General features: G+C 36.6%; 1 protein-coding gene across 1 annotated transcript in view; it reads left to right on the forward strand.

Annotated features, from left to right (window-relative positions):
- The first annotated feature begins 5,351 nt into the window (after positions 1-5,351).
- LOC143246905 (uncharacterized) overlaps positions 5,352-25,000 on the forward strand; it is a 58,023-nt gene continuing 38,374 nt past the window's right edge. Inside the window, exon 1 of the mRNA XM_076494163.1 lies at positions 5,352-5,679. Coding sequence (XP_076350278.1) covers positions 5,621-5,679 — 59 coding nt within the window. The 5' untranslated portion in view covers positions 5,352-5,620. The remainder of the gene's footprint in view (positions 5,680-25,000) is intronic.

Here is a 25,000-nt window from a genome sequence, read left to right on the forward strand (position 1 = left end):
GAAAACGTTTGTTTCAGTAACTGTCATATGGAGCCGTGAATTGGAGGAAAGAGACCTTATTTTCAAGAGCTGTCAGGTGGAACCAGGAGGAAATGTTTCCTTCAGGAGCTGGCATGTGGAGCTGGAGAAGAAACTGGTGCTCCTGGGTCTACTATGTGGCTCTTCCAGATAAGATGATTGTCAAATATGGCTTCAACATATTTGTCTGCATTGAAGAACCATGTGGGATGTTTGTCAGTCCGAATATCGTATAATAAAGAGTCACAACATGTTGGGTTGAACATAAGTAAGTAGCTGTAGTTTTTTGCTATCACTAATAGTTAGGCACCAGTGATGACTTCAAACTAAGAAGGTATTAACTGCAGCTTATATGAGCTTGCTGAAAATGCCAACCAGAGCTGTGTCATTAGCATAGAGAGAGTTATGGACCGGAAAGTTTGAGATGGATAAGTTAAAAAACGTAAAGTTCGTGGGAGTGAATGATCCAACGGTTGATATGTAATTTGATATGCACAACATAATCCAAGATATATAAGATAATTGACATTTTCCAAGAAAATGCTAAAACGTGTGTGAAGTATTTATTTGTAGAACAAAGTTAGAAGAGTTAGGTGATTAGGATATGGTGAAGAAGTAGAGAGGTCATATAATCTGGACCAGGGGCAGTGTTTCCTCTGATGCTGAAAGCCACATAAATACAAGTACATTAATGAGCGTAGAAATAGAAAAGTCCTCCAGTTGATGAGTTGTAATAGAGAACTATCAGATGGTCTTCAAGCCGGCTGGGATATAACAAAAGGATGTCAGTTACATTAGTTTGATATCAACTGAATGATCTAGTAAAGCATAAGTTTTCAAAAAAACATTTACTTATCATAACTCATCGGCATTATTTATTCATTTTAACAATATGTGTTTATTATTACTTTTATTTTCTTCATTTGACTTGAACAAGTTTCAAGCCAACGAAATTATGTTACAAGTGGAGAGCGTTTTGTTGGAGAAATTTCGCACAAAGCTACACAAAAGGTCTTTCCATATATCCATTCCTAATTATGGACTAATATCCTGAAGGGAAGGTGGTTAGTCAAAAGCACCCACCACCAATCTAAGACTGCTCGTACCTGATGGAAGAGTGATACTTGATCATCTATGTTATAGCGCTCCTACGACCCTATGGAAAAGCTAGCTTCGAAACACTAACTCTCCTATTCAGAGTTCAAGCACGCAAACAACCAGGTTACTTCTTCAGAACCGGACAACGATCAGGTAGGGAAATGCACGTGCAGACTGGATTTGTGACTTCCACGTATGCAATACTATAATGTCTCTCTTTATCTTATTTTTGGCATGGAAATATGTTATCATAAGAGTAACGTTTTGCTTCATAGTTCAAATACCTTCAGATAATTTTCAAATCAGCTTTTTGTTCTTTTTATCGCAAGGTTCAGTAAAAAAAGCACAACAATGATAAGATAGGGCGTGAGAGACAAGTCACGTCTGAGATATTGTCTTTAAAGATGTTCAAATTCTCTTCATTACCACTCCTACTGACACGAAGTGCTAATTCTCACAACCAACTCCCTTATATCTCCAAAATGAAAACCCTATAAATCGTCAATTTTTAAATGTTTCTGTTCAAACTGACGCATTATTATTTGGCTGGTAAGAGTGGTTTCCACAAGAAAACGTTCATTTCGAACAAACTTGGTGCCAGTATTTTCGTTTGTTTATTTTTGAACTTCGCACAAAGCTACTCGAGGACTATCTGCGCTAGCCGTCCCTAATTTAGCAGTGTAAGACTAGAGGGAAGGCAACTAGTCATCACCACCCACCGCCAACTCTTGGGCTACTCTTTTTACCAACGAATAGTGGGATTGACCGTAACATTATAACGTCCCCACAGCTGAAAGGGCGAACATGTTTGGTGCGACCGAGGTTCGAACCCGCGACCCTCAGATTTCGAGTCGAACGCCTTAACCCACCTGGCTAGTATTTCCGTTACAATTATCTTCCCCATACTATCGCTTTGGGGATGTACTACTGGCACGTGTGTATAATGTGGCCTTCAACAAATATTACGTCAAAGCAGAACTGCTGTGTTGATAAAGATAAACATGACTTGAGTCGATTTCTTTTCTCTAAATATGACGTTTCATCACACTCATCAATATCGTATGCTGACACTACATGTTTGTCGAAAGCTATGTAACAATAGGTAAATATATGGCACTCTATAATTTAACGAACGTTGGATTGAATAGAGCACGTGAAATGTTTATGCATACAGATTTTGGTGTGCAGTTCCCTTATCGTTGGATAAAACATTATTCGGCGAATAATGTTTCACAAACGCAATTATTATAACACCTATTTATAATAGTATCATTTAATTCTTACGTATGGTAATATATTCCTAGTACTTTATATATTTAAAAGCGGCTGGTATGGGGTAGAGAAAGCACTAATAGAGTTCGCTCCTCTAGATAGTGCTTTCTCTATCCATACCATCCGTTTTTAAATATATAATTTTCTCTATAAGTGGGTTTTCTCGTCATCACAGATTATTCCTAGTACTGATTGGCAGATAAAACTCTATTATCTGACACCTATAACAGCTACCTGTAATAGAATGATTTGATTATTACACGTGGTAACACCTTCTCAGTAGAATAACATTATTACTGTATAAGATACCAACGAGCATTATGTATTACAATAAGAAGCTGTGTAGATGTGTCGGTAATTAGATCCGATTATAAGACATTACAGAGAATCTTAAAAAAACTGAAGCAATAGGTTCATATAGCAACATGTACAAAAGAAAAATATATATGCAAAAACGGCTCGTTTGGGTTGAGAAAATATTTTACGTAGAGAAGCGAACAACGTGAACCTGACGAAGACCGAAGAAGGTCGAAACGTTGTTCGCTCCTCTACGCAAAATATTTTCTCAACCCAAACGAGCGGTTTTTACATATATATTTTTCTCTACAAGTGGGGTTTCACGACATCACTGATGTACAAAAGAGTTCTGCTAAAACCACATTTATTTAAAACTTAATACGTTATATACCACCAGGTGGCCTCAAACCTTACGGCGGTGTTTCAAAGTCCAATAAACTATTACCTCAAATTTTTGGAAGGGAGTGTAATCTTTTCAGTGCTAATCCTAACACCCGGGAACCAGCCCCAGTTGCAATAAATAGCTCATTGGACAACCCCTCTACCAGTCTTTGTTTGTTTCCAAGGCGTTTACCGCCATCACGAAAGCACGTGCAGCGGGTGTTAATGGCGGTGTCTGTGACTTCACATCAAGATTTCCGTGAACGCTCCTCAAACATTATCCGTCATTTTATTTAATTTAATATCCGTCCATATAAGGTAGGGTACATCGAGAAATAATCCGTCTAAAGAGAGAAAACGTTACAAAAAACCACAAACACCATCAACTATGTATGCAATTAGGAAAACTACAAATATAGCTCGAGCATGAGTATCTAAACGGAAAACTTGCAGGTGCGACACAAACAACTTGAATCACTCGATGATAAAATGTTTTTAAATGACTGAGGTCAAATAAGCTGATAATCTAGCAGGTGTTAAAAAGGAACTCTAGATGGAGTGATATAATACATTGTTAACGTGTCGTGATTAACTAAACTTTATATTTCCACATGATAGTTCTAACACGAGTGATATAATACATTGTTAACGTGTCGTGATTAACTAAACTTTATATTTCCACATGATAGTTCTAACACCAGTGATATAATACATTGTTAACGTGTCGTGATTAACTAAACTTTATATTTCCACATGATAATTCTAACACGAGTGATATAATACATTGTTAACGTGTCGTGATTAACTAAACTTTATATTTTCACATGATAGTTCTAACACGAGTGATATAATACATTGTTAACGTGTTGTGATTAACTAAACTTTATATTTCCACATGATAGTTCTAACACGAGTGATATAATACATTGTTAATGTGTCGTGATTAACTAAACTTTATATTTCCACATGATAGTTCTAACACGAGTGATATAATACATTGTTAATGTGTCGTGATTAACTAAACTTTATATTTCCACATGATAGTTCTAACACGAGTGATATAATACATTGTTAATGTGTCGTGATTAACTAAACTTTATATTTCCACACGATAGTTCTAACACGAGTGATATAATACATTGTTAATGTGTCGTGATTAACTAAACTTTATATTTCCACATGATAGTTCTAACACGAGTGATATAATACATTGTTAATGTGTCGTGATTAACTAAACTTTATATTTCCACATGATAGTTCTAACACGAGTGATATAATACATTGTTAATGTGTCGTGATTAACTAAACTTTATATTTCCACATGATAATTCTAACACGAGTGATATAATACATTGTTAACGTGTTGTGATTAACTAAACTTTATATTTCCACATGATAATTCTAACACGAGTGATATAATACATTGTTAATGTGTCATGATTAACTAAACTTTATATTTCCACATGATAGTTCTAACACGAGCGATATAATACATTGTTAACGTGTTGTGATTAACTAAACTTTATATTTCCACATGATAGTTCTAACACGAGTGATATAATACATTGTTAACGTGTCGTGATTAACTAAACTTTATATTTTCACATGATAGTTCTAACACGAGTGATATAATACATTGTTAACGTGTCGTGATTAACTAAACTTTATATTTTCACATGATAGTTCTAATACGAGTGATATAATACATTGTTAACGTGTCGTGATTAACTAAACTTTATATTTCCACATGATAGTTCTAACACGAGTGATATAATACATTGTTAACGTGTTGTGATTAACTAAACTTTATATTTCCACATGATAATTCTAACACGAGTGATATAATACATTGTTAATGTGTCGTGATTAACTGAACTTTATATTTCCACATGATAATTCTAACACGAGTGATAGAGATCATTTTCTCTTGTTTCTGGAAGTTTGAGCAGAGCGATCCAGCATTGTATGCATACACAAGTACGACTTATCCGGGCTGCATCCCTGTTTACATAAGCGCTTAGCTTTAAAATGTAAAAAGAGGTCTGGCTTGTGTATATAGACATATAGACGTGGATGTGTTCGGATTCCACCGTGCACGTGAGTACGAATATAAGCTTTTCCGAGGTTTGAAGTGAAAGAAACGGTGGCAACCAGAGTATAAAAAGATTTCGGTATGCACCTGTATATGTGTAGAGGTACAAAAGTCGCTTGTCACTGTCATCTCGCTGCCTTTTCACTGCTCCACAATAAAGTGTGATATGTGCTAAACCCAAGTTAGTCAGAATTAGCTGGGCAGCTATTGAAGGTTCTACGTATATAATACAGAGGAGCTGTGCCCCTACACTGCACTGCTGGTACAGCACGTGCAACCGTGCCACTTTTCTTCAATCTTTTAGGCACAATGGGTCTCAGAAGCTGTAGAGTTATCAATAACCTTCAGTTATTGTAAGAAGGTAACCCTGCTGGTTCTCGGCATTTCATCTCACGTGACGGTTCACTACACTCACACCAGCAGCAAGCAACCCCAAACGGAAAAGTTTCTTATACCTCGGGCATGACATCTGCTAGGTCCTGCCTACTGATATCGGACACCTTGACCAGTGGTCATTACAGGTACAGTGAACCTAATGTTCTTTCAGTTACCGCGACTCGAGAAAAGAGGTTAATTTGATAAATGCGACTGTGAACCCTGTGTCACGGTGAGGTAAGGGAAAAACTTAGCAATAGAGTAAGAAGTCAATAATTATTACCTTGTGTAACTCTCTACGAAATAACACGTGATTCTTGGTCATTTTTGTCCCTTATTCTGTCCGATTCGAATCTTTGTTCGATCATGGCAGAATGCACTACCACATCATGTTGAAATACGTTTTACATTTCGTGATTATTAAGAAGACAGGGTATAAACGAAGTTAGGTTCAGAAAGAAACCCGAGAGTAATTTAACTACCCAGTATATAGATGTATGTACAGGTTATTTAACTTATAATATGTTGTTTTTAGTCAAAGAAACGTAGATCACCCATTTAATATCCAACAGTCTTCTCTTAGAGTTTTGGACATTTTGTTTGCTATGAACACGTTTTCACCATATATTTTTCCGTGTAAACTGCTTATTACAAAAGCCTGTATAAATTAGTCTGTTTACCTATATAGCATCACACAAGTACGACTGGTTGACCATAGCAAGATTACTCACGTCTTTATGTGAAGAAAAACTATAAAACTTAGGCTATAGTTTTTACAAATTAAATAGTTTGAACAAATTAATTTGAATATTTATGCCACTGCCTCATTTGTTTATTATTCTTGGAATTATACCAGCGCTAAAATGTGGTATTCGATTCCCCATAATGGAAAAAATTCCAAACTGTGTATCTTTACAATACGAACAAAAACCCTTTCATTTTCCACTGTCTGCCTCAAATAACTGAAATCACACGTTTCGGTAGTATTTCACTTATTCTAAGAAACCTACAGTGATTTTGATTGAGATATATTTTTCAACTGTCCATAGGCAACATTTGAACTTTTAAATCAGACTTGATAACTTGCTTACTCTTATGTGCAGTTTTCTAACCTTTCTCTCCTACGAGCGCTGCAAACCTGCACAATACGCTGTGCCCACCATCCCTGTATTTTAATGTAATAAGTCTCTGGGTGTACCGCCGAGCTTTGAGGGACTATTTTTGAACGTCACTAACCCTAACACTTGAAACCTTGACGTAGTTTGTGCGTGGAATTTCGCACAAAGTTACTTACTACTCAAGGGCTAACAGTGCTAGATGTATCTTTTTGTTTGAAGAGCTCTCTAATTTTAAAATGATAGAATAAAGGGAACGCAGCATGTCAACACCACCTACCATCCACTACTGCACTACTCTTCATCAACGAATAGTAGAATTGGCTATTACATTAAAAAGCCCACTTGGATGAGAGGTTGAACTCCCAATACGCAGATTGCAAGTCGAGTGCCCTAATCAGCAGACCTTTGTGGTATAGACCTAAAGTTATATTTCGACACCAAACATAAAAAAAAACAACTTTCTGATCAAAAGTTTAAGAAGAAAAACAAAGATTTAATTACCCGTACCACAATTACTTTAAAAACATTAAACAATAACATTAGTAATCCAGTTAACGACAGCGACATAAGTCTCGTGTTCATCTTCCCAATATTTCTTACTCATGAGGACGAACAAACCCAAATTTTCTTACCCAGTATTTGAAATCTAAGCTTATGGTTACTACAGTATCATGAATGAAACACTGATGACAAAGATGGTGACGTTATGATCGGATGACTTAGTAACCTCACTGTTCAACGAGAAATTATCCATAATTAACAAACTAATATTATTAATTACTTCCTTTAACAATGAAGGATTTATCCGTCCGTGTAACCAGGGACTCTCGTGAATGATTTATTTAATGTTAAGATCTTTTAATCTACTAATGTATGAGGCGCTAATTATAATCGAATGGCTGTCTTTGTGTTTTAACCTTTATTGGTATTGAATAAGTTATCCAACCTCGGTTAAAATATGTAACTTTCATCACGTTTTATTCATTTATGTTCCTCACGTTCAGATGTTAATAAACCAGTTTTATGTGAGTTAATTAATCTATCATCGACAGGTTGATACAAATATAATCAAAGGACAAACGTTGTAACTGATATTCAAATTTGAAGTGTTTTTGAGACACGAATCTCTCTCTCTCTCTTACCTTTAGAAGAGAAATGGTCCAGAAGTTACAAAAACTCTTAACTTAATGCATGTATAATTGTTTAATGCAACCCGTTAGAATGAAGAATTAGATAAGAAGTTAAATGATTTGTAAGTGAATTAAAGTTTCACAATACTTACACTTCATTTGTTCGATGTAGTTCGTGCCCTAACCTCCAGTTCGTGTTCACGATATAAATATTTTTTTGTTTGGAGTACGTGTGTGTGTTTTGTTATAGCAAAGCCAAATCTGGCTATCTGCTGAGTCCACCGAGAGGAATCAAACCTTTGATTTTGGCGTTGTATTTGTTTGTAATTAAGCAAAATAAGCTGTCTGTGCTCTGCCTACCACAGGTAGCGAAACATGGTTTTTAGTGGTGGGAGTCCGCAGACAACCCGCCGTGCCACTTAGGGGTTATATAAATAGTGTTAATTATTTCTTGGACCAAATGGAAACTAATGTTAAATGGGTTATTCCAGATCTCCCAATGGACACTGATGTTAAATGGGTTATTCCAGATCTCCCAATGGACACTGATGTTAAATGGGTTATTCCAGATCTCCCAATGGACACTGATGTTAAATGGGTTATTCCAGATCTCCCAATGGACACTGATGTTAAATGGGTTATTCCAGATCTCCCAATGGACACTGATGTTAAATGGGTTATTCCAGATCTCCCAATGGAAACTAATGTTAAATGGGTTATTCCAGATCTCCCAATGGACACTGATGTTAAATGAGTTATTCCAGATCTCCCAATGGAAACTAATGTTAAATGGATTATTCCAGATCTCCCAATGGAAACTAATGTTAAATGGGTTATTCCAGATATCCCAATGGAAACTAATGTTAAATGGGTTATTCCATATCTCCCAATGGAAACTAATGTTAAATGGATTATTCCAGATCTCCCAATGGACACTAATGTTAAATGGGTTATTCCAGATCTCCCAATGGACACTGATGTTAAATGGGTTATTCCAGATCTCCCAATGGACACTAATGTTAAATGGGTTATTCCAGATCTCCCAATGGACACTAATGTTAAGTAAACGTGGCAAATACAGTGTGGTTGATGTTTTTCCTTGATTGTTTTCAGTCATAAGTTCATATAATTATTCACATCCTAATATATATATATATGTAAAAACGGCTGGTTTGGGTTGAAAAAAAATTATTATGTAAAGGAGCGAACAACGTTTCGACCATCTTCGGTCATCGTCAGGTTCAACCCAAACCAGCCGTTTATACTTTTTGTTTTTCTCTACAAGTGGGTTTTCTCGTCATCACTTATTATAACTTTGTATTTCTATCACTTTTCTTCATATTTTATTTTGCATAATTGTATTTGTATATATACATAAGTGTGTGTCATCTATTTTTAAAGACGTGTGTCATACGCCTTTGTAAAGAACAAGTTTCGGTTCATAGCTGCTGCTAATTTCCATACTTATCTCTTGTGTTGTTTGTGTTATATCTCATAGAGTGTGTCTTATGTCTTATCTCTTACTGAATGTTTGCCATCTCTCGACAATACTAAAAGAGAATATATTTTAAAGTTGGTGACGATAGTAATAAATATCTGGGGGTCATGAGATCAAACTACATCTCTGAACATGCTAGGCCTTTTAGCTGTGGGGGATGTTGGAATGTGCAGTCAATCCTACAATCGTTAATAAAAATAGCTTAATGGGTCGGCGGTAAGCGGTTACTCTAATCTATAACTTCCAAATTATGAAACTGATCATGACAACGCTAAAATCAGGGGTTCGATTCCCCTCGGTGGGCTCAGCAGATAGCCCGATGTGCCTTTGCTATAAGAAAACACACCAACACTAATCGTGACAATCTAAAGCCCCACTGTTGAAAGGACAAAGATGTTCAGATCATCCCAAGCTTCTTGAAAGAAGAAATCTGAACTTATCTTTATAACCACCTCAGTTCCTCTTTCTAATGTTACAACTGATTTTGTTTAAACTTTCCATTTCTATTCGTAATAAAAACCTAAACAATAAACTTGCTTCTCACAAAATGTCAAGTTTCCACAATAGGTGGCGCTGTATTAATAAGCCAAAAATATTGTGAGGATACCTAAATGGTGAAGAATTGCATTTTATTATTTAGAATAATAACTTGGAATAATAATAATTAGTTATCTGTACTAAGTTCTAGACTGATTTTTAGTGACGCTCAAAGTAATTAACTTGTTTTTATCAAAAGTTAGTATTAATTCATTGCTCTCAAACGTAGTACAAACGAATCCCATAAAACAGACGTGTGTTTTGAGTTCAGTACATGAAGTAGATCAGAAACCAGACGTGAAATCAGAGTTTCAGGGTTATTGTGTCAACCAGATGAATTGCCAAGTCGTCTTCCATTCTTATTTAAACGTTCATGGAGAGGGGGTTAAGGGGCTCGACTCGAACTGAGGGTCGCAAGTTCGATTCCCCTTAACATGCTCGCCCTTTCAACCGTGGGGCGTGATAATGTGCGGTCAATCCCACTATTCGTTGGTTAAAGAGTAGTCCAAGAGTTGGCGGTGGGTGGTGATGACTAGCTGTCTTCTCTCTAGTCTTACACTGCTAAATTAAGGACGGCTAGCGCAGACAGCCCTCGAGTAACTTTGCGCGAAATTCAAAAACAAACAAACAGATGTAAACGTGAAAGATTTACACACAAATTAGTTTTACCGTATTCTTATTTTGTGACAGGATTAAAATCGGTGAAAGACGGATAACTGATCCAGTTAGCGTGTTTTACATCTTACATTTTACATATTTGTTTATATCCATAGAAACGTTCACTATGTATCACAGTGTGTTAACTATGGGAATTCACTTTGTACAAATCACATGTTACATGACACGTCGACATTTTGTCGTCTTCTGACATGTTTACCGAATTTTATCATCAGTATAGGTGTGAAATGGACTGATCTCCGTTTCTGTAGCATTTCAGATTAACACGGTAAATATCAAGTGTGAAAATAAGATAACTAGAACCGTAACAACAGACTACGATAAGCTAACTGATAGCTTTTCATGAACTCACGTGTCACTCAGCGGAGTAGTTAGTGACAAATTATATTGAGGCAAACTTCTCTGATTACCAAAAGGAGCTACTTGATAACAGAGGTTTACTATGTTAAGTTTTGGTGCTGAGGCCGTGGTACAGGAATAACGGTGTTATTTGTAACGAAGATGTGAGGAGATATTACAAAGTAGTCGGTTACAAACATAACAGGCCCGGTAATTAAGGCACTCGACTCGCAATCTGAGGGTCACGGGCTCGCATCCTCGTCACCCCAAACATGCTCGCCCTTTTAGCCGTGGGAGCATTATAACTTGACGGTCAATCCTACTATCCGTTAGTAAAAGAGTAGCCTAAGAGTTGACGGTGGGTGGTGATGAACAGCTGACTTCCTTCTAGTCGTGGCCCGACATGGCCAATTGTGTTAAGGCGTTCGACTCGTAATCCGAGGGTCGCGGGTTTGAATCCCCGTCGCACCAAAAATGCTCGCCCTTTCAGTTGTGGGGGCGTTATAAAGTTACCGTCAATCTCACTATTCGTTAGTAAAAGAGTAGCCCAAGAGTTGGAGGCGGGTGGTGATGACTAGCTGCCTTCCCTCTAGCCTTAGACTGCTAAATTAGGGACGGCTACGCAGATAGCCCTCGTATAGCTTTGCGAGAAATTAAAATAACAAACAAACAACAAACATAATGCTACACAATAAGCTACGGAACACGCTGTAACTTATAGTAATCACTTACAAACACAATAGGCTAGGTGATTTGTGTAACTAACAGTCAAGTGCCTGTCATATTTTGTATTACCTTAACACCTAAATGCAGAAATACATAATATCACAATGTTCCTTCTGAAGCATACATTGCCGGAATGTCATTCATCTTTTTCAATTCCTACAATTTCATTTTCATATTAGCATCGATCCGTTAGTTTAAGGCACATAAAGGGAGGAACGTGTTTGAGTCTATGTTTTGTGTTGTTCATTTTATATAAATTATTCATATAGTATTATATACTAGCTGGGTTTCATTGCGATGTGTCGAACAAACTAATTTGAATCGAATATTTCTTCTTTGTAATTTCCTTATTGACATGACAACTGTTAAAAGCGCTCACTTTGATACTGAGTTTTTCTTGCACTCAGTAATATGACAAGGAACGGTGTCATCCAGCGGAAAAAATAAATTCCACGTGTAATTAGCGAACGTGAGCACTCTATTGCGAGGGATGTACCAAAAAGGGAGAAACACAAACAATTTTACCAACAACGCATTATAGACAATCTCTTTTGCTCAAAGACAAACGTAATTGTTCCTCATTTAACTGACACATGGACTCACAAAAGGTATTTGTAAATAGCCTGCTAGACAATATATATTACATATATACGCTCTCATCTAAATTATTAGATTGGCTGCATATTTTATATATATTCTTCAATATTTTAAGAAAATTTACCTTTTAATTGTTTCAATGATCATCTGACAGTATATTATAATGCATTACTCAAGATAACTTACAAGATACGCTGTAAGACGTGCTTCGATTCAGAATGTTTTCTGGTTTGATCAATACATATAACATCTGGATTTTTAAATCACCCAGATTATATGTACCAAAGAAACATAAGTTTCGGCCCTAGAACGCTTGCCTAAATTAAAGGTAAGAAACCATGGATATTTTCAGTCTGTTTCATTAACTTGCTAAGCAACATATTTTTCTGAAATTCTAAGCTACACAATATTTGTTTGTTTATAAGCACCGGAAAGTAAGATATTAATTATTAATGTAGACTTTACTGTTGTTGTAAAACCGGCCTCCCCTACGTTACGCAGTTCGTGGATCCGCCTCTATAAATACATTGATTTTTTAGCTTTTTCACCAGACGATGCGTGATTAGTTGCAAAGTAAACAGCGCAATCTATCCTCTTTGTCCAGAACTACTCTATTCAATTTTTAATTATTTTCAAACTGAAAATAGCGTACTTCAACTGTCAAAACTCCTGAACCAAACAGCGTGTTTATTTAGAATAAAAAAATACCAAAGAAAGAAAGGACAGCGTGTCACGTATTTGATGGCAGGTTTCTTTTTCCCAGAATATCTAATTGATCGGAAGTGATCCTTAGTCCACGTGTATCTGTACAGGTTTAAAACCGAAGTTTCCGTGGAAAGACCACATTTGTTAGCATGTCACCACGTACACAAGAGAGACACGTTGAATGTACACATTTCCTTCGTCCTAGTTACTGTGTGTTTGTCTCGTGATGACTTTTGCACGTGCATGAAAGTTTTCCTGCTGTTTTGATACAAATACAGACACAGGCGATGATTGGTACGTATTTCGGAAACAAAACGACAAATGGTTAAAAACAGTGAGTAGGTTTATGATTCAATAGATAATCACAAACTCTAATGCTTTTGAACAACACAAAAAACCTTGTTACAGATGTACAAAATAAAAGGATTACGTACAATAGTATATTGATCACTCACTAGTCCTAGCAACCGTAAGTACAAAACCGTATATTTAGAAATGGTGTCAAGAGGAAGCACTGATGTCTCACTTCATATCTAGGGAGAGCATATCTCAAACACTTCTTACTGATGTCTCACTTCATATCTAAGGAGAGCATATCTCAAACACTTCTTACTGATGTCTCACTTCATATCTAGGGAGAGCATATCTCAAAAACTTCTTACTGATGTCTCACTTCATATCTAGGAAAAGCATATCTCAAACATTTCTTACTGATGTCTCACTTCATATCTAGGGAGAGCATATCTCAAACACTTCTTACTGATGTCTCACTTCATATCTAGGAACAGCATGTCTCAAACACTTCTTACTGATGTCTCACTTCATATCAAGGGACAGCATATCTCAAAAACTTCTTACTGATGTCTCACTTCATATCTAGGGAGAGCATATCTCAAACATTTCTTACTGATGTCTCACTTCATATCTAGGAACAGCATATCTCAAACACTTCTTACTGATGTCTCACTTCATATCTAGGGAGAGCATATCTCAAACACTTCTTACTGATGTCTCACTTCATATCTAGGAACAGCATGTCTCAAACACTTCTTACTGATGTCTCACTTCATATCTAGGGACAGCATATCTCAAAAACTTCTTACTGATGTCTCACTTCATATCTAGGGACAGCATATCTCAAAAACTTCTTACTGATGTCTCACTTCATATCTAGGGACAGCATATCTCAAAAACTTCTTACTGATGTCTCACTTCATATCTAGGGAGAGCATATCTCAAACATTTCTTACTGATGTCTCACTTCATATCTAGGAACAGCATATCTCAAACACTTCTTACTGATGTCTCACTTCATATCTAGGAACAGCATGTCTCAAACACTTCTTACTGATGTCTCACTTCATATCCAGGGACAGCATATCTCAAACATTTGTTACTGATGTCTAACTTCATATCTAGGGAGAGCATATCTCAAAAACTTCTTACTGATGTCTCACTTAATATCTAGGGAGAGCATATCTCAAACACTTCTTACTGATATCTCACTTCATATCTAGGGAGAGCATATCTCAAACACTTCTTACTGATGTCTAACTTCATATCTAGGGAGAGCATATCTCAAACATTTCTTACTGATGTCTCAATTCACAAGTAGGGAGAGCATATCTCAAACACTTCTTAGTGATGTCTCACTTCATACCTAGGGAGAGCATATCTCAAACACTTCTTACTGATGTCTAACTTCATACCTAGGGAGAGCATATATCAAACACTTCTTACTGATGTCTAACTTCATACCTAGGGAGAGCATATCTCAAAAACTTCTTACTGATGTCTCACTTCATATCTAGGGAGAGCATATCTCAAAAACTTCTTACTGATGTCTCACTTCATATCTAGGGAAAGCATATCTCAAACATTTCTTACTGATGTCTCACTTCATATCTAGGGAGAGCATATCTCAAAAACTTCTTACTGATGTCTCACTTCATATCTAGGGAAAGCATATCTCAAACATTTCTTACTGATGTCTCACTTCATATCTAGGGAGAGCATATCTCAAACACTTCTTACTGATGTCTCACTTCATATCTAGAAACAGCATGTCTCAAACACTTCTTACTGATGTCTCACTTCATATCAAGGGACAGCATATCTCAAAAACTTCTTACTGATGTCTCACTTCATATCTAGGGAGAGCATATCTCAAACATTTCTTACTGATGTCTCACTTCATATCTAGGGACAGCATATCTCAAAAACTTCTTACTGATGTCTAACTTCATATCTAGGGAGAGCATATCTCTAAAATTTCTTACTAATGTCTCACTTCATATCTAGGGAGAGCATATCTCAAACACTTCTTACTGATGTCTCACTTCATATCTAGGGAGAGCATATCTCAAACACTTCTTACTGATGTCTCACTTCATATCTAGGGAGAGCATTCTGATGTCTAACTTCATATCTAGGGAGAGCATATCTCAAACACTTCTTACTGATGTCTCACTTCATATCTAGGGAGAGCATATCTCAAACACTTCTTACTGATGTCTCACTTCATACCTAGGGAGAGCATATCTCAAACACTTCTTACTGATGTCTCACTTCATACCTAGGGAGAGCATATCTCAAACACTTCTTACTGATGTCTAACTTCATACCTAGGGAGAGCATATCTCAAACACTTCTTACTGATGTCTCACTTCATATCTAGGGAGAGCATATCTCAAACACTTCTTACTGATGTCTCACTTCATATCTAGGGACAGCATATCTCAAAAACTTCTTACTGATGTCTCACTTCATATCTAGGGAGAGCATATCTCAAACATTTCTTACTGATGTCTCACTTCATATCAAGGGAGAGCATATCTCTAAAATTTCTTACTAATGTCTCACTTCATATCTAGGGAGAGCATATCTCAAACACTTCTTACTGATGTCTCACTTCATATCTAGGGAGAGCATATCTCAAACACTTCTTACTGATGTCTCACTTCATATCTAGGGAGAGCATATCTCAAACACTTCTTACTGATGTCTAACTTCATATCTAGGAGAGCATATCTCAAAAACTTCTTACTGATGTCTCACTTCATAACTAGGGAGAGCATATCTCAAACACTTCTTAGTGATGTCTCACTTCATACCTAGGGAGAGCATATCTCAAACACTTCTTACTGATGTCTAACTTCATACCTAGGGAGAGCATATCTTAAACACTTCTTACTGATGTCTAACTTCATACCTAGGGAGAGCATATCTCAAAAACTTCTTACTGATGTCTCACTTCATATCTAGGGAGAGCATATCTCAAACATTTCTTACTGATGTCTCACTTCATATCTAGGAACAGCATATCTCAAACACTTCTTACTGATGTCTCACTTCATATCTAGAGAGAGCATATCTCAAACACTTCTTACTGATGTCTCACTTCATATCTAGAAAGAGCATGTCTAAAACACTTCTTACTGATGTCTCACTTCATATCTAGGGACAGCATATCTCAAAAACTTCTTACTGATGTCTCACTTCATATCTAGGGAGAGCATATCTCAAACATTTCTTACTGATGTCTCACTTCATATCTAGGAACAGCATATCTCAAACACTTCTTACTGATGTCTCACTTCATATCTAGGAACAGCATGTCTCAAACACTTCTTACTGATGTCTCACTTCATATCTAGGGACAGCATATCTCAAACATTTGTTACTGATGTCTAACTTCATATCTAGGGAGAGCATATCTCAAAAACTTCTTACTGATGTCTCACTTCATATCTAGGGAGAGCATATCTCAAACACTTCTTACTGATATCTCACTTCATATCTAGGGAGAGCATATCTCAAACACTTCTTACTGATGTCTAACTTCATATCTAGGGAGAGCATATCTCAAACATTTCTTACTGATGTCTCAATTCATAACTAGGGAGAGCATATCTCAAACACTTCTTAGTGATGTCTCACTTCATACCTAGGGAGAGCATATCTCAAACACTTCTTACTGATGTCTAACTTCATACCTAGGGAGAGCATATATCAAACACTTCTTACTGATGTCTAACTTCATACCTAGGGAGAGCATATCTCAAAAACTTCTTACTGATGTCTCACTTCATATCTAGGGAGAGCATATCTCAAAAACTTCTTACTGATGTCTCACTTCATATCTAGGGAAAGCATATCTCAAACATTTCTTACTGATGTCTCACTTCATATCTAGGGAGAGCATATCTCAAACACTTCTTACTGATGTCTCACTTCATATCTAGAAACAGCATGTCTCAAACACTTCTTACTGATGTCTCACTTCATATCAAGGGACAGCATATCTCAAAAACTTCTTACTGATGTCTCACTTCATATCTAGGGAGAGCATATCTCAAACATTTCTTACTGATGTCTCACTTCATATCTAGGGACAGCATATCTCAAAACTTCTTACTGATGTCTAACTTCATATCTAGGAGAGCATATCTCTAAAATTTCTTACTAATGTCTCACTTCATATCTAGGGAGAGCATATCTCAAACACTTCTTACTGATGTCTCACTTCATATCTAGGGAGAGCATATCTCAAACACTTCTTACTGATGTCTCACTTCATATCTAGGGAGAGCATATCTCAAACACTTCTTACTGATGTCTAACTTCATACCTAGGGAGAGCATATCTCAAAAACTTCTTACTGATGTCTCACTTCATATCTAGGGAGAGCATATCTCAAACATTTCTTACTGATGTCTCACTTCATATCTAGGAACAGCATATCTCAAACACTTCTTACTGATGTCTCACTTCATATCTAGAGAGAGCATATCTCAAACACTTCTTACTGATGTCTAACTTCATACCTAGGGAGAGCATATCTCAAACACTTCTTACTGATGTCTAACTTCATACCTAGGGAGAGCATATCTCAAAAACTTCTTACTGATGTCTCACTTCATATCTAGGGAGAGCATATCTCAAACATTTCTTACTGATGTCTCACTTCATATCTAGGAACAGCATATCTCAAACACTTCTTACTGATGTCTCACTTCATATCTAGAGAGAGCATATCTCAAACACTTCTTACTGATGTCTCACTTCATATCTAGAAAGAGCATGTCTAAAACACTTCTTACTGATGTCTCACTTCATATCTAGGGACAGCATATCTCAAAAACTTCTTACTGATGTCTCACTTCATATCTAGGGAGAGCATATCTCAAACATTTCTTACTGATGTCTCACTTCATATCTAGGAACAGCATATCTCAAACACTTCTTACTGATGTCTCACTTCATATCTAGGAACAGCATGTCTCAAACACTTCTTACTGATGTCTCACTTCATATCTAGGGACAGCATATCTCAAACATTTGTTACTGATGTCTAACTTCATATCTAGGAGAGCATATCTCAAAACTTCTTACTGATGTCTCACTTCATATCTAGGAGAGCATATCTCAACACTTCTTACTGATATCTCACTTCATATCTAGGGAGAGCATATCTCAAACACTTCTTACTGATGTCTAACTTCATATCTAGGGAGAGCATATCTCAAACATTTCTTACTGATGTCTCAATTCATAACTAGGGAGAGCATATCTCAAACACTTCTTAGTGATGTCTCACTTCATACCTAGGGAGAGCATATCTCAAACACTTCTTACTGATGTCTAACTTCATACCTAGGGAGAGCATATCTCAAACACTTCTTACTGATGTCTAACTTCATACCTAGGGAGAGCATATCTCAAAAACTTCTTACTGATGTCTCACTTCATATCTAGGGAGAGCATATCTCAAAAACTTCTTACTGATGTCTCACTTCATATCTAGGGAAAGCATATCTCAAACATTTCTTACTGATGTCTCACTTCATATCTAGGGAGAGCATATCTCAAACACTTCTTACTGATGTCTCACTTCATATCTAGAAACAGCATGTCTCAAACACTTCTTACTGATGTCTCACTTCATATCTAGGGACAGCATATCTCAAAAACTTCTTACTGATGTCTCACTTCATATCTAGGGAGAGCATATCTCAAACATTTCTTACTGATGTCTCACTTCATATCTAGGGACAGCATATCTCAAAAACTTCTTACTGATGTCTAACTTCATATCTAGGGAGAGCATATCTCTAAAATTTCTTACTAATGTCTCACTTCATATCTAGGGAGAGCATATCTCAAACACTTCTTACTGATGTCTCACTTCATATCTAGGGAGAGCATATCTCAAACACTTCTTACTGATGTCTCACTTCATATCTAGGGAGAGCATATCTCAAACACTTCTTACTGATGTCTAACTTCATACCTAGGGAGAGCATATCTCAAAAACTTCTTACTGATGTCTCACTTCATATCTAGGGAGAGCATATCTCAAACATTTCTTACTGATGTCTCACTTCATATCTAGGAACAGCATATCTCAAACACTTCTTACTGATGTCTCACTTCATATCTAGAGAGAGCATATCTCAAACACTTCTTACTGATGTCTCACTTCATATCTAGAAAGAGCATGTCTAAAACACTTCTTACTGATGTCTCACTTCATATCTAGGGACAGCATATCTCAAAACTTCTTACTGATGTCTCACTTCATATCTAGGAGAGCATATCTCAAACATTTCTTACTGATGTCTCACTTCATATCTAGGAACAGCATATCTCAAACACTTCTTACTGATGTCTCACTTCATATCTAGGAACAGCATGTCTCAAACACTTCTTACTGATGTCTCACTTCATATCTAGGGACAGCATATCTCAAACATTTGTTACTGATGTCTCACTTCATATCTAGGAGAGCATATCTCAAAAACTTCTTACTGATGTCTCACTTCATATCTAGGGAGAGCATATCTCAAACACTTCTTACTGATGTCTCACTTCATATCTAGGGAGAGCATATCTCAAACACTTCTTACTGATGTCTAACTTCATATCTAGGGAGAGCATATCTCAAACATTTCTTACTGATGTCTCACTTCATAACTAGGGAGAGCATATCTCAAACACTTCTTAGTGATGTCTCACTTCATACCTAGGGAGAGCATATCTCAAACACTTCTTACTGATGTCTCACTTCATACCTAGGGAGAGCATATCTCAAACACTTCTTACTGATGTCTCACTTCATACCTAGGGAGAGCATATCTCAAACACTTCTTACTGATGTCTCACTTCATATCTAGGGAGAGCATATCTCAAACACTTCTTACTGATGTCTCACTTCATATCTAGGAGAGCATATCTCAAACACTTCTTACTGATGTCTCACTTCATATCTAGGGACAGCATATCTCAAAAACTTCTTACTGATGTCTCACTTCATATCTAGGGAGAGCATATCTCAAACATTTCTTACTGATGTCTCACTTCATATCTAGGGAGAGCATATCTCTAAAATTTCTTACTAATGTCTCACTTCATATCTAGGAGCATATCTCAAACACTTCTTACTGATGTCTCACTTCATATCTAGGGAGAGCATATCTCAAACACTTCTTACTGATGTCTCACTTCATATCTAGGAGAGCATATCTCAAACACTTCTTACTGATGTCTAACTTCATATCTAGGGAGAACATATCTCAAAAACTTCTTACTGATGTCTCACTTCATATCTAGGGAGAGCATATCTCAAACACTTCTTACTGATGTCTCACTTCATACCTAGGGAGAGCATATCTCAAACACTTCTTACTGATGTCTAACTTCATATCTAGGGAGAGCATATCTCAAACACTTCTTACTGATGTCTAACTTCATATCTAGGGACAGCATATCTCAAAACTTCTTACTGATGTCTCACTTCATATCTAGGAGAGCATATCTCAAACATTTCTTACTGATGTCTCACTTCATATCTAGGAACAGCATATCTCAAACACTTCTTACTGATGTCTCACTTCATATCTAGGAACAGCATGTCTCAAACACTTCTTACTGATGTCTCACTTCATATCTAGGGACAGCATATCTCAAACATTTGTTACTGATGTCTCACTTCATATCTAGGAGAGCATATCTCAAAACTTCTTACTGATGTCTCACTTCATATCTAGGGAGAGCATATCTCAAACACTTCTTACTGATGTCTCACTTCATATCTAGGAGAGCATATCTCAAACACTTCTTACTGATGTCTAACTTCATATCTAGGGAGAGCATATCTCAAACATTTCTTACTGATGTCTCAATTCATAACTAGGGAGAGCATATCTCAAACACTTCTTAGTGATGTCTCACTTCATATCCTAGGAGAGCATATCTCAAACACTTCTTACTGATGTCTAACTTCATACCTAGGGAGAGCATATATCAAACACTTCTTACTGATGTCTAACTTCATACCTAGGAGAGCATATCTCAAAACTTCTTACTGATGTCTCACTTCATATCTAGGAGAGCATATCTCAAAACTTCTTACTGATGTCTCACTTCATATCTAGGAAAGCATATCTCAAACATTTCTTACTGATGTCTCACTTCATATCTAGGAGAGCATATCTCAAAACTTCTTACTGATGTCTCACTTCATATCTAGGGAAAGCATATCTCAAACATTTCTTACTGATGTCTCACTTCATATCTAGGAGAGCATATCTCAAACACTTCTTACTGATGTCTCACTTCATATCTAGAAACAGCATGTCTCAAACACTTCTTACTGATGTCTCACTTCATATCAAGGGACAGCATATCTCAAAACTTCTTACTGATGTCTCACTTCATATCTAGGAGAGCATATCTCAAACATTTCTTACTGATGTCTCACTTCATATCTAGGGACAGCATATCTCAAAAACTTCTTACTGATGTCTAACTTCATATCTAGGGAGAGCATATCTCTAAAATTTCTTACTAATGTCTCACTTCATATCTAGGGAGAGCATATCTCAAACACTTCTTACTGATGTCTCACTTCATATCTAGGAGAGCATATCTCAAACACTTCTTACTGATGTCTCACTTCATATCTAGGAGAGCATATCTCAAACACTTCTTACTGATGTCTAACTTCATATCTACGGAGAGCATATCTCAAAAACTTCTTACTGATGTCTCACTTCATAACTAGGGAGAGCATATCTCAAACACTTCTTAGTGATGTCTCACTTCATACCTAGGGAGAGCATATCTCAAGCACTTCTTACTGATGTCTAACTTCATACCTAGGGAGAGCATATCTCAAACACTTCTTACTGATGTCTAACTTCATACCTAGGGAGAGCATATCTCAAAAACTTCTTACTGATGTCTCACTTCATATCTAGGGAGAGCATATCTCAAACATTTCTTACTGATGTCTCACTTCATATCTAGGAACAGCATATCTCAAACACTTCTTACTGATGTCTCACTTCATATCTAGAGAGAGCATATCTCAAACACTTCTTACTGATGTCTCACTTCATATCTAGAAAGAGCATGTCTAAAACACTTCTTACTGATGTCTCACTTCATATCTAGGGACAGCATATCTCAAAACTTCTTACTGATGTCTCACTTCATATCTAGGAGAGCATATCTCAAACATTTCTTACTGATGTCTCACTTCATATCTAGGAACAGCATATCTCAAACACTTCTTACTGATGTCTCACTTCATATCTAGGAACAGCATGTCTCAAACACTTCTTACTGATGTCTCACTTCATATCTAGGGACAGCATATCTCAAACATTTGTTACTGATGTCTCACTTCATATCTAGGGAGAGCATATCTCAAAAACTTCTTACTGATGTCTCACTTCATATCTAGGGAGGCATATCTCAAACACTTCTTACTGATATCTCACTTCATATCTAGGAGAGCATATCTCAAACACTTCTTACTGATGTCTAACTTCATATCTAGGAGAGCATATCTCAAACATTTCTTACTGATGTCTCAATTCATAACTAGGAGAGCATATCTCAAACACTTCTTAGTGATGTCTCACTTCATACCTAGGAGAGCATATCTCAAACACTTCTTACTGATGTCTAACTTCATACCTAGGAGAGCATATCTCAAAAACTTCTTACTGATGTCTCACTTCATATCTAGGAGAGCATATCTCAAAACTTCTTACTGATGTCTCACTTCATATCTAGGGAAAGCATATCTCAAACATTTCTTACTGATGTCTCACTTCATATCTAGGAGAGCATATCTCAAAACTTCTTACTGATGTCTCACTTCATATCTAGGGAAAGCATATCTCAAACATTTCTTACTGATGTCTCACTTCATATCTAGGAGAGCATATCTCAAACACTTCTTACTGATGTCTCACTTCATATCTAGAAACAGCATGTCTCAAACACTTCTTACTGATGTCTCACTTCATATCTAGGGACAGCATATCTCAAAAACTTCTTACTGATGTTTCACTTCATATCTAGGAAGAGCATATCTCAAACATTTCTTACTGATGTCTCACTTCATATCTAGGAACAGCATATCTCAAACACTTCTTACTGATGTCTCACTTCATATCTAGGGAGAGCATATCTCAAACACTTCTTACTGATGTCTCACTTCATATCTAGGAACAGCATATCTCAAACACTTCTTACTGATGTCTCACTTCATATCTAGGGACAGCATATCTCAAAAACTTCTTACTGATGTCTCACTTCATATCTAGGGAGAGCATATCTCAAAAACTTCTTACTGATGTCTCACTTCATATCTAGGGAGAACATATCTCAAACATTTCTTACTGATGTCTCACTTCATATCTAGGGAGAGCATATCTCAAAAACTTCTTACTGATGTCTCAACTTCATACCTAGGGAGAGCATATCTCAAAACTTCTTACTGATGTCTCACTTCATATCTAGGAGAGCATATCTCAAACATTTCTTACTGATGTCTCACTTCATATCTAGGAACAGCATATCTCAAACACTTCTTACTGATGTCTCACTTCATATCTAGAGAGCATATCTCAAACACTTCTTACTGATGTCTCACTTCATATCTAGAAAGAGCATGTCTAAAACACTTCTTACTGATGTCTCACTTCATATCTAGGGACAGCATATCTCAAAAACTTCTTACTGATGTCTCACTTCATATCTAGGAGAGCATATCTCAAACATTTCTTACTGATGTCTCACTTCATATCTAGGAACAGCATATCTCAAACACTTCTTACTGATGTCTCACTTCATATCTAGGAACAGCATATCTCAAACACTTCTTACTGATGTCTCACTTCATATCTAGGGACAGCATATCTCAAACATTTCTTACTGATGTCTCACTTCATATCTAGGAGAGCATATCTCAAAAACTTCTTACTGATGTCTCACTTCATATCTAGGAGAGCATATCTCAAACACTTCTTACTGATGTCTCACTTCATATCTAGGAGAGCATATCTCAAACACTTCTTACTGATGTCTCACTTCATATCTAGGGAGAGCATATCTCAAACATTTCTTACTGATGTCTCAATTCATATCTAGGAGGCATATCTCAAACACTTCTTACTGATGTCTCACTTCATACCTAGGGAGAGCATATCTCAAACACTTCTTACTGATGTCTCACTTCATATCTAGGGAGAGCATATCTCAAACACTTCTTACTGATGTCTAACTTCATATCTAGAAAGAGCATATCTCAAAACTTCTTACTGATGTCTCACTTCATATCTAGGAGAGCATATCTCAAAACTTCTTACTGATGTCTCACTTCATATCTAGGGAAAGCATATCTCAAACATTTCTTACTGATGTCTCACTTCATATCTAGGGAGAGCATATCTCAAAAACTTCTTACTGATGTCTCACTTCATATCTAGGGAAAGCATATCTCAAACATTTCTTACTGATGTCTCACTTCATATCTAGGGAGAGCATATCTCAAACACTTCTTACTGATGTCTCACTTCATATCTAGAAACAGCATGTCTCAAACACTTCTTACTGATGTCTCACTTCATATCTAGGGACAGCATATCTCAAAAACTTCTTACTGATGTCTCACTTCATATCTAGGGAGAGCATATCTCAAACATTTCTTACTGATGTCTCACTTCATATCTAGGGAGAGCATATCTCAAACACTTCTTACTGATGTCTCACTTCATATCTAGGAGCATATCTCAAACACTTCTTACTGATGTCTCACTTCATATCTAGGGAGAGCATATCTCAA

The sequence above is a fragment of the Tachypleus tridentatus genome, chromosome 3 (assembly GCF_004210375.1).
Source record: "Tachypleus tridentatus isolate NWPU-2018 chromosome 3, ASM421037v1, whole genome shotgun sequence".
Lineage (NCBI taxonomy): Eukaryota > Metazoa > Arthropoda > Merostomata > Xiphosura > Limulidae > Tachypleus > Tachypleus tridentatus.